The sequence below is a fragment of the Lygodium microphyllum genome, chromosome 10 (assembly GCF_053477565.2).
Source record: "Lygodium microphyllum isolate KBCC chromosome 10, Lygodium_microphyllum_v1.1.10, whole genome shotgun sequence".
NCBI classification, from domain to species: domain Eukaryota; kingdom Viridiplantae; phylum Streptophyta; class Polypodiopsida; order Schizaeales; family Lygodiaceae; genus Lygodium; species Lygodium microphyllum.
In genome coordinates, this window is record NC_141144.1 from 2,722,852 (window position 1) to 2,740,452 (window position 17,601).

Below are 17,601 nucleotides of genomic sequence, written 5' to 3' on the forward strand. Positions count from 1 at the left end.
AGTAACAGGTACATATGTGTTAGTACTTTTACATCTAGAGCATCCTTTATAGAAATTTACATATTAGTGCAAGTTTGGTTTTCCGCATTCAGTTCCTGCATATCAGCAATCATGAAGGGAGAATTTTGGTTGTACAAACCAAGGATCACATGAATGTGCTACCGGACTTGGGTGAGATGATGAGAAATTGGATTTCTAGTTATTCCCAAGATGGTTTGTTCTCCCCCATTCCAGAGCTATGCAATCCATCTGCTGGTGCCATGACCAAGATGCACCTTCTCCAATGTGTTATGTCGATAATAGAGCATATGAAAGAAGATGGAGGAGCATGTTAAGGAGTTAGGCCTTGAGTATCAATACTTCTATTGATGTATTCCCAAAACTCCACATCCACAAGCCTCTGGAGATCTAATTGGAACAAAGAAGAAGCCGAAGCATTGTCCACGTCTGGGAAATCGTTCTACCTTAAGAGTCTCCACAGAGTGGCAAGGTGAGAAACTGGAAGCTTCAAGGGTGATACGACTGAGAGATCATGAGTTAGTTTGTATTAACCTTGCACTCACAATAGCTCAAGAACTCTTACAAGAGCACCTACTCTGTTAGCATGTGAAGATACACTAGGGTTTGTAAAGAATAACACACAAAGAGCATGAACATGACTAACAAATGAACTCAAAGAAGAACACAAGTAGAGAATAAAGAGAATGAATGAACTCTGACACAAGTTGAGGTGCATAAACCACTAATGCTTGATGTCAGATGATGAAGAACAGATGCCAAACAGCTATGAGGGTAGTGGGAAAACTCAAATGCAGCAGTTCCAAGGAAGTTGAGGTAATCTCTGGTACTGCAAATAAGCTTCTGATGTGGAGCCATCTAGCACAGCAATGCAGCCACTAATGATGGCATCCAGCTGACTGCAGCAAGAGCCAAATGCAGCACTCAGGGTAGTGTCAATGGGGCAGGCAGTTATGGTGGATGAAACACGGCTGTTGGGATGATTGTGCATGAACACATATCCAAATGTAGCTCACCTGCGTGTTTTTGGTTGTTTAGCTTGCACTCCTATGCCTCACTAGCAATGTGGCGAAGGTTGAGAATAATGATGTAAAACTCATCTTTGTATGGGAATAGTGCTAAAAGTTAGACTTTGTCATCCACATTCTAAAAGCTTGGTCATTCAAGATGCAACTATGGTTTCATGTACTTACAGACACATATAAAGCTCATAGGACATTTAGGATATTATGCCGCCTTTGTTGTAACCACGGACATAATAAGCCTACAGATGTTCCAAATTAGCCCAGAAATCAGCTTATTAATGAGAGATCTGCATAATTGCATTGAGGGAAAACTTTACATGTTCTGGCCGTCAGCATGCATCTTACGCTAATGGTGGTTCTGCAAATTCTGCTTCTAATATGTCTAATGAGGAAGAACCTGTTTCGTTTTGTGAAGCCTAAAGTCTAAATTGGATGCATGTAATGTAAGCTGAGTATGATGAAATAAATAAAAATGGCATGCAGTTCTTGACTAATTTGCCTCATGGCAAAAAGGCAGTTAGAGTTGAGGAAGTTTACAAGTCACAGAGAGCATGTCACTAGGCCAAATGAGGTGCTCATTGTGGCATTGATAAGCACTCTTGAAGCTCTGCAAAAAATGTCCATTGCAGCTACAAAGGCCCTTGATTTCTCCTCATCCCCATCTAGGTAGATAGCAAAAGAGGTTGTGTCCCCTGGATCATGCAAGAGTTGTGGGCTCCCAAAAGGTGTAAATATTGCTCAGGATGCTGCACTTCCAAACAAAACCAGTCTGGGTAGGTTGGATGAGGTCTGGCATCATGAGGGAGAATCTGAGACTCCTGACCCACATTAGCTAGGATTTTATACATTGTTCCAAGCAAAGTGATTGGTCTCCAATAATAGGTGATCTCCAGTCTATCTCCACTGCCTTTTGGGATGAGGTGAATCAATCCCTCAAACAGCCTCTCTGGCATATCTCTTGATGCCATATCTCCTGAAATGCTGCTAGAAGTCCTATCTTGATCACATCTCCTAGCTCAGGAAGGAATCCATGCCCAATCTATCACCCCCCAGGGACTTCCCTAATAGTAACACCAATAGAGCCTCCCTCAATCCTCTCCTCTAAGAAGGGGGCCATCAAGTGTCTCCTTATGCTCTTTGTGCATGCTGGTGACTGAGCCAACTTCCAAGTGAGGGGCACATTGCAAATTAACACGAATTTGAACGCAACTTTTGAGATGGTTGCTCCCTTGGACATGTGTATATACCCAGCCAGGGATACTTTATGTTTTTGTACTGGCACACTTAGTAATGCTGATCTTCTTGATTGTGTGTTCTTGAGCTCCTTGTTTGTGTGGCATGTGTATGTGTGCATTCCTGCAACCTTCACCTCTAATTGAATCATTCTTAATAAAGTAAAATATGCTCCTGTGGATTGTCTTTTGTGCTTATTCATATGATGTTGGAACCCCATTGCACCCAGGTGCTATGTTGCAATAAAGCTTGGTGATGAAACCCCACAACCCACCGGTCATGCCATAATGCAAGTTCGAATAATTTCTCTGTACTCTGGAAGGAAAAGCAATTGAACCAAAAATATCGTCATTGGATGATTTATAAGAAATTTGTTATTTGGATATACTCATAGATATAAGGTATTTGGAGTTTGTAGCAGTCCCCTATTTCCCTAGGCCCCCACCACTAGACCACGTATTCTGAAAAGTATTTTGCAATGGTAGAGCCCAAGAGCCCTCCTAGCTTTCTAGGTGTGGGCTCTCAGCATGTTAAATGTGGACTTTCCAAGTCTATCCATCAGCATGTTTATGAGTGTGGCTTTATAACATTTTCCTGTAGATCTAATTGTGGTTATGTTGTTATGACACTGAATCAGGAAGTTATTTTCTTCAGCATGTTTGCAGTGTGGCTTGACAAGTCCAAGCAGCAGTTACGCTATATAGTAGTGGCAACAATGTCCTTCAGTTGCTAATCCACATTGTTAAATAGAGCTTCTCATGTTTCACAATCATTGAAAACAATTCCTGTCAGAAGAGAATGTAGTCTGATTGTGATACAGCCTACAGGTGCGTGTATGGGATGTAACACCAGGATCATCTACAACTGGACCAGGCACCTTGGTTGGGTCTGCACGGAGCCCCGGGGTTCCAGTGGGCCTCACCTGCAATGGTTCATTGTGCTTTGTTGCTGGTGGTGCTAGTTTCATGGTTGTTGACCTTCGATCAATGAAAACTATCATGACTGTTGCAGCCCATGAATCAGGATTGACAAACTTTTCCATACCTGTTTCTGGTCAACTTGTCTGCACTGGTGGAGTAGACAGGTATATCACAGATGCATTTGCTTTGCATAATTCATCCTATGACCGTGTTTTAAGCTACTGCAATCATGTATTTCCAGAACTGCAAAGCTTTGGGACTTGAGAAATGCTAGTGATCCATATGCAGTTCTTGGAGACCACTTTGGACCTGTCAACCATGTGTACATGGATTCTTATAAGGTGGTGACTGGAGGACCAGATGACAAGCATGTTTATATATGGGATGCAAAAACAGGTGCTGAACTTCACACACTTGAGAACCTTTGGGATGAGGGAGTTACTGCAATGGCTGTTAATGGACTTCATATTGCAACTGCAAGCTGTACCGGAGAACAAATTAGTCTGAGAGACTACTCGAATTGTGCTGTGCCATTGAAGCAGGCCTCTCCAGAGACTACTGATGTTTGGGCATCAAAATTCTGGGAGATGAACTCTGAAAGTAGTCTCTGAACTCCTGATTTCTCTGAGAACCCAAAACCATAGAGGTTGAGACAAGACTCACAGATGCTTTCAGGCGTCATCACTTTTTCACATGAAACAGATGAAATATCTAGTGGCTAGTCAAATGTACAGTGATATGCCAAAAAGATGGAATTCTTGGGAGGTTGATGAATGTTAATCCTTTTAGTAGATCAAATGCACTTTGGATGAATTGAATGTTGTTCATTAGCCAGCCAGCTGGTTGCACATCTGAGTTTCCGCTGGTGGTTGTACATTTTACTCGGGGAGTGTATTGTCTTATTACCCTTGGCTGTAAGGGCATGCTATTGTAATGATTGATGTGCACTTGGGAAATCAATTGATTTGCACTAAGTTAACTGAAGTTTATATGAAGCATTAAGTTTATAAAAACAACAGTAGAAATATGTACGTGCTCGCACACCTTGTGTGCCCTTTGTTTTTTCAAATGAAGCATTAAGTTTATAAAAACAACAGTAGATATAAAATAACATAAGGGGGTTACATATTCACCATAAGGAAAGCCCATCATCACTAGAGCCAAGAGAGAGAAATAAGGATGGTATAGACCTCCATCGCCCATGGTGAGAGAGATGGAAGTCCCATTGAAGGAGATAACTGTTGATTAATTTCCTTTAAATCATGAACAAACTTATAAAGAAAAGATCGCTGCCACTTAATCCTTTTACATTATGAGAAATTTTATAAAGAAAATAATTCAGTATGAATGATCGATGGATCAAACAAAGAGATATCAGCATTGATATGTGACATGTTTGGGGTACTTTATATTAGGGAGCTATTAGTGTGGTTATATTAAGCTTATATACAAAAAGTAGTTTATTGAATCGGAGAGCACCTTTGTTCACAGTTAAGACATCCAAGAATGGGATTCGGAAAGTAGTTTGCATTAAAGAGTTAAGTTTCAGCTATGAGTTGGGCCTTCATCTCTAATAGATTACTTCATGCTTTCCTCATTAGTAATGTCTAGGACCATTCAAGGGTTATAATGCTTGATTTTGGCAAGCTCTCATGTAGCCTTTTTTGTTGCACCCTCATTATTTACTTTGGTCCTAATATCTAGAAAGGAAAATCCCAAATTAAAATTGAGAGAAGATTGGGTTTATGATATTCAATAAACAATCATTCCTTTCTTTCGAGGCATTCCATAGTTAAATTCCCCTTGGCCAATTCCAAACCAAAGGGGAATAGTCTTAGCTTCCCCAAGTAAAAGTTCTTCCAAGATATGGGATATGGATGTCATTTACATATGAGTTTTGTAGAAGGTTTCATATGGACTTGTTGGCTAGGTAGTTCATGAAAACGTGGGGTAGTGTTTCCATAGATTACTTACACCTAACACAAATTCGATTAGTTATGTTCAATTTGAAGGCCCTCTCATTGGTTTGGAGTCCTTTGTGAAGGATTAACCACAACAAATAGGAGATTTTGGGGAGAATTATTGGAGACCAAAATTCAGTGATGTTTAGGCCACTCAATGTTCCATGCTTTGTTAAGGCAAGTGACAATGAATGTAGTGTTTTGTTTTAGTAAGGGGATGGGTAAGAGGTGAGGCTTGGTATTCCAAGAGAAGGCTCTAATATTGAAAGGCAATCTAATTTGTAAGGCAAGGTTGACAGTTTGTCACTATGCTTTTTGAAAATGGATTCTCTCTCTGTCGAGGGGATAGTTTAACAATTCTATTAAGATATTATTATGCATGCCAATAGTAGTTTTGGTAGCCTTATAGATCAAATGAGCAATTGTGCCTTTTTTTATCAATTTATCAAGTGACTTAATACTGGGTGGGGGGATACAAGGCATACCCAAATACTATCATGGTGAATCCAAGGAAGATTCAATTTTGGGTTTACAAAGATGGTAAGATGTTGAGCCAAGAGCACCAACAATCGGGACTTTGGACAGACTCAAATGGCTCAAGGAGACAGGTCTAACCAAGGCAAGTTGAGACAAGGAATGCTAAGAACAATCTTAGGAGTAGTAGTGGTCTTAATGGTGAAGAAATGGACGTTGTTGATGAAGAACTTATGCTGCTGAAGAATCATGTGCTTGATGATGAAGACCCTGTGTGGAAGAAAATGATGCTCTTGTTGATGCTATAGATGGTGTCCATAAGATGTGGCAATTGATGGAAGATGATGTTTGGATGAAGAATCATTGATGACACAATAGAAGAAGAGAAAAGAAACATGGAAGAATGAGGATGCAGAGGCCATCGATATTGATGGATCTTCAGTCCTTCAAATGATCGTCTATGAATGTCTTGTAAGCCAACTTGGGCTCTCCTTGAGGGGGGTGTCTAGTTACATGTATGGTGACTTGTGCACATGTGGGTCGAATTGGGAGATGGATGAACTTCAAGCAAGCTTGAAGTGTGATCCCACACTTGAGGACCCAAAATTGTAAATAGATTATGGTGCAAATATTAGGTGAGTGCACCAACATACATAGTCTAATACATAGTTAGAAGACTGCTCCATGGATTCTTCTCTTGAGGAGGGCTAACAAAGAAATCTTGCACTGGTGAAGATGGGAGAAAGACATTGATGTTGAGAGTAAATAAAGTTATCAAAGAGACATTGTTGGGGAGATAGACAAAAGGTGGAGTCCAATCCAATAAGCTCTTGAAGCTCATGGTTCTCTACAGAATCAATATAAGGGGAAATGGAAGAAACTAGTCCCTTTTTATGTGAAGTAACGTTTCCTTCTTACTTTGAAGTTGAGTGAGTAGCACTAGGATAAATGAAGTGGAATGGAGAACGTGCAAATGACTCAGGGAGACAAGTCTAACCAAGGTAAGTCGAGACTTCCTAGGTATATCTTGACCTTGATGTGCCCTGGGTAAATGTAGGGGGAAATGGAAAATGGGCTAGGGGGTTAGAGACAAAGCCAGCCAATCGAAGCCATTATTAGATGCATCCAACTTGAGGATCCCTAGGTGTGGTGTAATGCATGTATCATTTTCCTTTTTTTTTTCCTTTCCTTTTTTTTTCTTGCCTGCATTTCTCATTTTGTGTCTTTTTCTTTTTCTTTTTAAAGATTGCTTATGGAATAATACAATGTTACATAAGTTAGCTAATAACCTTACAAAATCAAAGTGGAAGTATGAGATATCTAAAGGCTAATTGAGAATAGTAGAATTGGCTCTAGGAATGGAGTTGTAGGAAGTATGAGAGATCTAAAGGCTAATTGAGAATAGTAGAATTGGCTCAAAGAATGGAGTTGTGCACTAGGGTGTACACATGGAAATGAAAGACTAAGCCTTGAACCTTGAAAGCACTTGCCTCATTATTGATACAAAGTTTGTGAATAAGAACTAGTAATAGGTGATGAAGACTTGTAGTATTGATTAAGTAAGCATGACTTCCCCTGAAGAAGTAGATGACCATTGTATGTTGTAGTCATGGGATGTGATGGATGAAGAAATTGGGATGCTAGTATCGATGGTGCTCAGATCCAGTTGCCATGATGTTGCCATATCTTGGAATCTTCAAAGAAAGAGTCTACTATTGATGATGTTGTCTTGAAACAAGAAGTGCATTACATTGCTCTGTCACCTATTATTTACCTACATTCACTTGGTGAAACCTTGAGAATACCATGGAGTGGATGCAAATTCAAAAGATATAAAGAATTATAAAAACTTTTTTTTTTTTTGCATTACACTAGTGTACTGGGAGCAAAAGTTGTGATCTCATATCTTATCTTGCTCTCATAGAAGTAGTAGCATTAGTATAGAAGTCAGAGGGTCTTTGGCTCTTGTGAGTGCAACAAAAAATATATATATACAATGAACAAAAAAATAGGGTTAGTTATATACAAGGCTCAGTATTTTGTAATTTTTGGGATTCAAAAGTCATAGAAATTCAGATTGTACTCCAACTCAGCAAAAGCATCCAAGTCAGTTGGTTTTGTAGCTAGTCCACAAATATAAGTAATCACATTGTCAAGCAAGGATAGTCTTGCAAAGCGGCTGGCAATATGCAACTCCTCTTTAATCAAAATCTTATCAAGCAATGGGTGGTGTTTCAAATTTTGTGGCAAATTCAAAGGTGAGCCAAGATGATAGGACATAAGGAAGTAGTCTCATAGTAGGTTGGATCATATTGAAGCGTACTAACTATATAACGCTACTTAGCCATTGTCATAAGACGACTACCATCATAAGCAATCTCAAGTCAATGAGAAAACCACTTTTGTAGGAATGGACTTGAGGAATTGCGATTCTACTCAAGTTCATCAAGTGCTAATTGGTCTTTAATTCTAGTCATAGAAGTATAAGTTAAGGAAGGGTTTTAGCATATTCATATTGAGCCAAGAGGCTTTTATGATAGAGGTGTTCACTCTCTTCCCAAGTGGGCTACCATTTGGAGGCAACTTATATCATCTCATCATCAACAAGGCAGCCTAAATCGATTGTTGCAAATAGCTTGGCATAAGTAGTGAATATGGCATCAAATTGGAGTAGCCATTCTATTTCAGAGGAATTGAATTTCTTGGCCAAATGAACAACCATAATGTTGAGTGGTCGACAAACAAGCAAAAGGCTGGAGACTAGAAGGAAGGTTAGGTTTAGTAGGAGGTGAGTTTGAGCAACCTTCTCTAGGGCATCTTAGGATTCAATTGGCCCAACTTGGTTGAACTAGTGGTGTGGGTTAGTGGGGATGTTAGTAGTTGTAGCCTTAGGGTTTGAAAGTTCAAGCATATTGCTTTTAGCCATTGTGTCTGTGTTAGTAGAAGTTTTATGCACATCACTGCTTCACATCATGGGATGAAGAGTCATTTTGTGTAGTACTAGAAGCAAAGGAAAGATTATGTGTTGTGTCTATTAGCCTTGGGATAAGCTAGTCAAATAAATAGAGATTGTACTATAACAAGCTAACATCAATCATCATGTTGCTTTATCTTAATCGACTTGCAATGTGCAACTCTTCCTCTGAAAGGATTTTATCACATAAGGATTCTAGTTTAGCAAGTTTAGAAATGTTGATACCATGGATAGTCACAAGCGGGCCATTGGAAGTTTCTTTTCATGTATCTCTTTAGACACACTTGTTACGTGATCATAATGTTATTTGGCATTCATTCATGTTACCTAGCACAATCAAACTCATGGTTTTATCCAAGGCTACATGTGGCTTGCTCGAGTGCTCACAATTTGGATGAGATTGTGATCTTTTGTGAGTTGCAAATATTCAATAAATTGAGACATCTAAGTGAATGCAACATGATATTGTATTATTTACATGATGATACATTGATCGCTTCCACTAGTCAACCATAAATAAACTTTGATGCTATCAAACAAGCTTCTCAAAAGAAGATGGTGGAGGGACTTCCTGATTTCCCTCCCATTCACACTCTATGCCCTAACTGTTTGAAGGGCAAGCAGCATAGGTAGCCCCTCTTAGAGGGCTTCTACACCATTTGAGTTAGTCCATACCAACCTATGTGATCCTATATGTAGGAAAGTCCAAAGTGGCTTTCTTTGCTCAACAGTAGTTGTTAGACAGCTACCATATCTTGTAGCTAAACCTCAAGTAGAATACCATTTTCTTTCAAACTCACTTTGTCCTTCTACTTTCTTGGCTAATGCTACAATGTCTTCCTTGCTTGCCATGCACTGCTCAGGGTGGAGCACAAGAATCAAGCGATGCTTCTCTTGCTCTGCCTTGGTCAATTTCTTCATGAATTCTCCTACGATTACTAGATAACACCAACAAATTTGTGATTGGTCTGACAATGTCAAAGGCCTTTCTAAGAGCTTCTCATCCTCAAGAGTTTGAAGTCTAATGTCAACATGAATATGTGCACGAGTGAGTGAAGTCAATAGTGTTTCATCTAGCTCCTTGGAACTTGTAACCTTGGATTGATCCTTTTGTTGTCCCATGTTTTCTAAAGCCTCCATGAGAGATCTCTTAATTGACTTTAAATGCACTAGAGCTTTTGGTCGAGAAGAACAAGATTTGTGAATCATGGAATTCATTGTGCTCTTTAGGCTAGAGTTAGTATTATGTTGTGAGACTGAAGTACCGGAGGCTTTGAAGTGATAGGTTTGGTCATAGCCTTTGTGACTGTGTGGGCTCCACCTCAAAATTTGAAGTAGTGACTACCAAGGTAGCGAATTGGTCAATCATGTTAGTTAGAGATAATGGAACACTAGGATCATGGGAGGTATTCTTGGTCTTCAAATTTCCAAATTTGTTCTTGACAACACTCTTAGAGGGAGGTTGTTGATCGTGTAATGTTTTCTTAGTTGTCCCTTGTGGATCCTTTTTAGTGAAATGAGCAGCTACACTAGGCTCGTGATGTTGGATGTTTTGTTTTGGCTTGGGTAACAAAGGTTCTTGGTTGTTGGGAGACATTGGTTGTTTCAAAGAACTAGCAACTTCCATGGGTTGTTGCTTGTCAATACTAGAGGAATCTATAGTCATCATTCTTAGACGTTCTATTTTGGCATGAGCAATAGCAACAGCTAGTGATTAGTTTGTGTCATCCTCTTTTTGACTCAAGGTGACTACTCAATCATTGTAAGTTCCTCTTTTGGATTAGCAACTGCTTCAAGTTGTTGCACTTCTAGAATTGTGAATATGAGTATCTTAGGAACTAGCTGCTCGGTGACCATTAGCTTGTCACTTTGTATCTTAGGAACTAGCTGCTTGGTGATCACTAGCTTGTCACTTTGTATCTCAGCAAGTGTCTTGGTCCTTGACCTAGAGCTACATTTAGGTCTCTTTCTATTTCTCCTTGATTTTAATGGACCTTGGGAAGTGGTCAATGGAGGTGGCTTTGCGGGTGGTTTTGGCAACCAAACCCAACAATTTCTCACATAAAATCCTTGAGCACATAGCAACGCTTTGGGAACCCATTGCGGCTTTGTGCTGGCTCTCCAATGATGCTTCCAACTATATGCCCAAGGTCTCCTATTCCTTCTAGATGAATTTCTCTTTTTCATAGCTTGAGAAGCTATTGCGATGATCCTAATCACTTTTGGCTTTACTTTGCCGCCATGAGGATTCACACAGTGGTTCTCTCTTGTTTGCATGTGCCTTGAGTAACTCCTTTAGAACTCTATGGTTGTTTGCCCTATGCATGTGGTTGACTCTAAGATAGGTTGCTTGCCCTTCTCTAAAGAAGAGACAAGGTTCCTTTTTCTTAAAGCAGAGACCATCTCAACTTTTGGTAAGCTCATATATATTTGGTGTGCTTCATAGTCCACAATACATATGGTCAAATGCTTGAAAGTTCTTCCAAGTAATGCCTCTCTACCCATATCTTCCCAATTTGGAAGTACATACAAAACAATGGGAAGGCTCCTGGTCTCTATAGTTTAAAGAAACTTGCATTGTCCTAAGAGGGAAGAAGGTGATCCTCCATAAAGTTTGATGATTGTATTTGTTGGGACTAGTTTAGGTTGACCAATTACAATCCATATATCATAATTCAAGATGATGTAATCAAAACCTTCGTCAATGAGAGCATCAATGATGAGCTCTCACTTGGTAGTTAGTTTGACCCTAAGATATGCAGGAGGTGCTAGCTCTTCATCTCTTGGGTCAATTTCGGTGGCTTTTCCCTTTTGAATGTTAGGCTCTGTGGATTGTGTAAGGGTACTACTAGACGCCTTGTGTGTTGGACAATCATGATACATATGAGTGATGCCACACTCAATGCATCTTAGATCAATATTTGTCAATGTGTATATCCCCATCCATTCTCCTACCTGTGGCCTAAGTTCTTGAGTTGCTAGCTCAGTCATATTGTCAATGGATAGATGGATGGGAAGGTTTCTCTTTATTGTTGTCTTAAAAGATTTTAGGACTTGTAGACCTATGGCCTAGTCTACTATGAGACACATCACCTTAGGCTTTGAAAAGCCAGATGATACTCTTCATATGCAAATTAAATTTCTTGTGTGGTTTCTTATTTGTGTTTTTGTTCTGAATCTTTAGAATGATGTGAATTCATCTTGGTACTCTTGATAGCTTAGTCAATAACTTCTCTCTCATTGGGTTATTCTTGTAGTGATTGGACTTAAGCTCTTGGTGGTAGCTTGGATGATTTCCCCCCTCGACTTTTTTTGCGTTATATGCCTAGGTATGAAAATGATTGTTGTGGTTTTGCACTATGATCCTAAATGTCCCTAGGTGATGTTAGCCTAATGTAAGTTGCCTAGGTGCTAGGAGTGCTAGGTCCTTATGATGTGACAAAGTGTCTCCTAGGCCGCTTTCTACAAGCTCCTTAGTGAATTCCTAAGGCATTTAAATGTGCTTCAAACAAATTCATTCCATAACATACAGCCTTCAAGACACTTGAGACACTTTGAACATATAAGAGTGGGATGTGCAAAACCACGCTTTCTTTTAAACATATAAGAGTGAGATGGTGCAAGTCCTAGGTTTGTGGGTGGTACAAGTGGCCGGTGCAACTCCAAAGTGACCTAGGTGGATGGTGCAAGTCATAGGGATGAGGTGGTGCAAGTGGGTGGTGCAAGTGATAAGTGAATTAATGTAATGTATGTGTGGGTCATGAATTTTGAATGTGCATGAATTATGGATGTGAGTGAATTACGAGATGAGTGAACTTTGGTTAGGATTTAGTAATGTGAGTGTGAGTGATCATTGATGTGAGTGTGAGTGAATGGTAGTGTGAGTAAATAATGAGTATGAGTGCGAGTGATCTATAAGTGTGAGTGTGAGTGAATGGTAGTGTGAGTTATCTATGAGTGTGAGTATGAGTGAATGTTATTGTTTATAAGTGTGTAAGTGATAGGTGGTGCGAGTGTGAAACTACCCTAGTATGAAATTGCGTGTATGGACTTAAGTGCCCTAGTGTAGAAGTGGCGTAGTGCATACTTGCATGTGTGGAAGTACCCTAGTGTGGAAGTACCCTAGTATGGAAGTGACTGCACATAAGTGCAAGTGTGGAAGTGTGAGTATGGAAGTGCCCTAGTACAAATGTGGCCTAGTGCGTAATTGTATGTGTGAAAGTATCCTAGTGCAAAAGTGCATGCAGGTAAGTGCGAGTGTGAAAGTTTCCTAGTGCAAAAGTGGCCTAGTGCGAAAGTGCATGTGTGGAAGTACCCTGGTGTGAAAGTGCAAGTGTGGAAGTGCACGTGTAAAAGTGCGAGTGTGAAAGTAAGTATATGTGTGGACATGCTTACGTGCATATGTGGAATTACATATGTGATAGTGTCCTAGTGGCAATAAGCAATAACAATCAAACAATGAAACAATGGTCACGTATTTGATTATTGCATTGTGTACTTTGAGTTTTTATCACTTTCCTTTCTTCAATGTGCACATACAACCAAAGAAGTATGATAAGCATGATGCATGTTCAATCCACAATAGTATGACGCAAATTATTCATATAAGAGAGTTTTTTTTTCCCTTTGTGTTTTGTGTTTTTTGAGTTTTGAGATTTTTGAGTTTTGTTTCTTCCTTCAATGCTCACATTACCAATCATCCATGATAAAAAAGTTGTATCTACAACATTAATACACAAATTGGTCAAGTAAAAAAGGCTGAGTTTTGAGTTTTGCATTTTGCATTTTTGTGTTGCTTTCACTTCAATACACACACAACCCAACAAACATGACAACCATGATGTATCTTTAATCCACAAAAAATGATGCATGTTTAAGCAAGAAAATTTTGAGTTTTGATTTTTGCATTTTGCATTTTTTATATTACTTTTTCTTTTTTCTTATCCTAGTAATTTCTATAGCTTCAATCTTAATTCAACAAACATTTTCCTTTCGATTTGTTCTTTCTCACCTAGTCGAAAGGGCTTCAAAATGCTAGCCACAAACACGAATGATCAGCACCCCATCTATCCCACCCATGCCCATGCACAAAGCCTCCTATTCCGCCACATAATGGAGTGTGAGAACCTTGGTAGTTGCACCATCCTTAGTCTCAGCAAAACGGAACCAAAATATTAAGCCAAATGCACCAACAATCAGGACTTTAGATGGACTTCTATTCTTTTAGAAATTGCAACTCACTTCAGTGGCAATCTCTCACCTTTTCTCTCAATACTCTGCTCTAACTAACCATGTATCCTCCTCTCTATCCCAAAAAAGCAAGAATACAAGACTCGCTTCGAGGTGCAATGAACTCACTAACTTATCTTTCCACGTTGTAGTCCAAAAGTATGAAGGCTCAAAGATGGTTTCACGACCATGATCAACACGATCCAATGTCATCACTCCTTTACATCCACCACCAAGCACACCAATGAGTTGAGAAGCTAGTAATGAAGACGATCACCCTCAACAATGGAGGCAAGATGATAGAATAGAAGAAGAGAATGGAAAGCTTCAATAGTTGCATTGATAGAGCTTCCGCAGTATGGATGTACCAAAAGGGTCGATACAAATGAGACCTCCCAACCTTACATAGACACAAATCAGAGTTAGGATTAGGTCACCTCCTTAGGATGGTGCACCATTTTAGGATTAGGGTTTGTGCCCCACTTTGCGTTTTAGGATTTGTGCCCTTGTGAATTAAGATTTTCACCCCTTTTATGTTTTAGGGTTTTCACCACTATGAATTAGGGTTTTCACCCTCTTTTGGGCATCCTATCTCCTTTGTGGAATCTACACCAGACAATTCTCATTGCATGCTTGTATCTTAGCCTAAATAAACCAAGTATATGACAATCTAATCATAAATGCATATGTGCAACATTTGCTCGTGTGACAAATAAAATTGTGGGTGATAAATACAATATGAACGGTTGGCTCTCATAAAATAATATATCCATGATAATCGGGTGTCCATGAGTACAAAAATAATACACAATTGTCCAAAATAATACAATGAAGCTCCATAAAATTATAATCCCTCCGAAAAGGAATAGTCAGCACTTGCACTTTGACTTTTCTTTGACCTTATTTGACCTTAGTCTTCACAAAACACTATCAACATAAGATGTGATTCTAATCTAAACTAAGAGCTCAAGGGCATCTTGACAAGTTGGGAACAATTGACACAAGTCAATTTAGCTATGGAGAAAACTACATAGGAAGGCAAAACATTTCAACAAGAAAAAGGAAGGCTTCTAGGATCCATTTGATTGCCAATGTGCCAACCATTTCCTTAATGTTAGGGATTTCAAGATCTCCTTTATTTTTTGGCTTATTTGAGACCATTTTTCTCTCACAATGGTTACTATCTCCACCCCATATAAAGTTAATGTGTATTGGATTCAATTATTTAACGATACTTTCAAGGGATCTCTGACAAGTCAAGACATAGATATTATATGTGAGCAAGATGTGATCAATATAACAATAACTTTACAAGTCATATTGAGGAGTTGTCCATTGATTTTTTTCATTTTGGTCAAAGAAGCATAGGAGGTGATAAGTCAGCATGACTAAAGTTGCTTCATAGTAAAGGTATTTTAAGATTCTACTCAAAGGATGCTTTTGTGAAAGATATGCTCATCCCACTTGGAAACTAGTTGATTCATGTTACTATCAAAAAGACCCATACCACAATACCAAGTTGGAGTAGAGCTAGAGAAAACACTCGATTTCAGGATAATTGGTGTGCTCAACTATAGCAACAACCATGTTTCTGATAGATTAGTAAGTATAGATTGAATATCAATAGGAGAAGTAGGTTTAGTGTGGCTCGCCTTTAGATTGGTTTGAGCAACTTTTCCATGGGCATGTTGATGCTTATCCTGTTGACCATGGTCTAATTGATGGATTAGTTCAGGAGCAGCAAATAATGCTATTGAATGGAAGTTTGGGGTCTCAGATGTGGACTCAACGGTAGATGAAACTAGTTGAAACTGCTAAGAGCTTATAGAAGATGGAGAACTATCAAATGGAACCAACTTATTGGGATTGGCAATTTGTGGAGACTCAACAACCAATATGGAATTTTGAAGAGCAAACTGCTTTGGAGGGTCAATAGTGTGAGGCTATAAGGATTGTGATTTCCTTTGAAAGGTATGCTTGGGTTTTAAGCTTGCTTTGTGGGGCTCTTGGAAGAGTAGTGGTATGTTTGGGACTCCAAATAAAGTAATTCCCATGGTAATACCTTGAGCTTCCAAAAGCATTCGAGATACCCCTTAGAAGGTGATATGGGCATTGTGAGAAGTCCCTTTGTTCCCAATTGGCCTTCTTTGCTCTAGTTGAGGAGCCTTGAGAGGCTTCAATGTGACAAGGGTTCATGCTTTAGGTTGCCATTGAAATTGAGAAAACTTCTTGGAAAAAGTTGAGGTTCTAGGGGATAAGGTTGCAACTTTTGGGTTTGGATATTGAGCAATGTCAAAGTAGCCATCCTATTAAGGTTTAAGGATTGGGTAGAAGGGGTAGAGATCATTGATGTCTTGCAAAAAGATTCCCTACATTGAAATTGAGAATACTTGGGCACCTAGAAAGTGTAAACGAATGCATTTGTAAACAAGTTAACATCGTACTAATCACCTTAAAAGGAGATCTTTTCCCACATCCTCATGGTTAGGAAAAAATAGAAGAGAAAAGGAAACCTTTTAGATTCAATGGTAAGCATCATCTTGCACTTCCCCGGGAAGGTATAAGGTGGGCTACCATAAGGATTCAACTTTGTCTTTGTAGGGAGCAAAGATAGCTGGCCAAGTTGCATCCAGATAGCATAGGGTAGAGTATTAAAGTCTGAGCCTTCATCAATCAAAGCATTAGTACTAAAATGCTTAGAAACAATAAACTTGACTGGCCATCTAGACAACATAAAGTGGAGTATTGAAATTTGAACCTTCATCAATCAAAGCATTAGTACTAACATGCTTAGCAACAATGACCTTAACTTAAAGGTAAGCTAGAGAAATGAGAGGCTCATCCTCTGAGTCCAATTAGGTTAGGAAAATAGCATAAACACTGAAAGAAGAGGGTTATAAGAGAGTCAAGGTTGAGACAACCTATTGAATTCAATGTGTTGCTCAAGTTGCTCATACTAGGATTGTTCCACTACCATTATTGTGCTAATGGGAATATGCTAGTGCATGGGGGCTCATGTTAGTAGGAGGGTAATATTTCTTGATAGAACTACCATTGAAATGCCCAATGCTTTCCCCCTCCAGTGTTTCAAGTTCTACATTGCCCATCCTGCTAATTACACAAACACAATAAGGTCCTAGGCCTCTCAGTTTGAGTTCTTGCTTGTGGTCATTACTAGAATATAAAAGCACCAAGTTTCCTTTATCAAAGGATCATTTTTGCACATAGTTCCTCCCACTATCATAGCATGTCTTTGAAGGTTGTATACCTGAGGGGTGGCTAGAGCACTAATCACCCTAAAAGACATTACAATTTAAACAAAGTTTCTCCACTTGGTGGCAAAAGTTATCTTGTTCTTATCATCAAGGTGGACTATTTGAAGAGCCCATCAAGGAAGCTACAAGCCTCCTTGCTTGCCACTCTTTCAATCATGTAATTCATATAAGTAGTAGATAGTGGTTGTTTTTTGTTGTTGCATTGAATCTCTTGTAATTGACGCATACTTTGATTTTGCCATCCTTTGTAGTACAATATCTATGGGTGATATTGAGTCCCTATGCTCAATTTCATGAAGCAATCCCATCTTTTGTAGTTTATCTAAATCCTATTTTACATTATGTGTATTGCAAGGATTCAGAAGATAAGGCCTTTATATTGATAGGCTTAGCATCAAGCCATAAACAAACAATGTGTGTAAGTACCTATGATGGCACCCTCTTTAGATTTATATAGTTATAATCAAATATATCACGGAACTCCTTGAGTAA

General features: G+C 39.1%; 1 protein-coding gene across 1 annotated transcript in view; it reads left to right on the top strand.

Annotated features, from left to right (window-relative positions):
* The window catches only part of LOC148029640 (nuclear distribution protein nudF-like), a 187,803-nt gene extending 183,642 nt beyond the window's left edge, over positions 1 to 4,161 (top strand). Inside the window, exons 7-8 of the mRNA XM_087685878.1 lie at positions 3,104 to 3,360; positions 3,438 to 4,161. Of these exons, the coding sequence (XP_087542004.1) occupies positions 3,104 to 3,360; positions 3,438 to 3,807 (627 nt within the window). The 3' untranslated portion in view covers positions 3,808 to 4,161. The remainder of the gene's footprint in view (positions 1 to 3,103; positions 3,361 to 3,437) is intronic.
* The last annotated feature ends 13,440 nt before the right edge of the window (positions 4,162 to 17,601 follow it).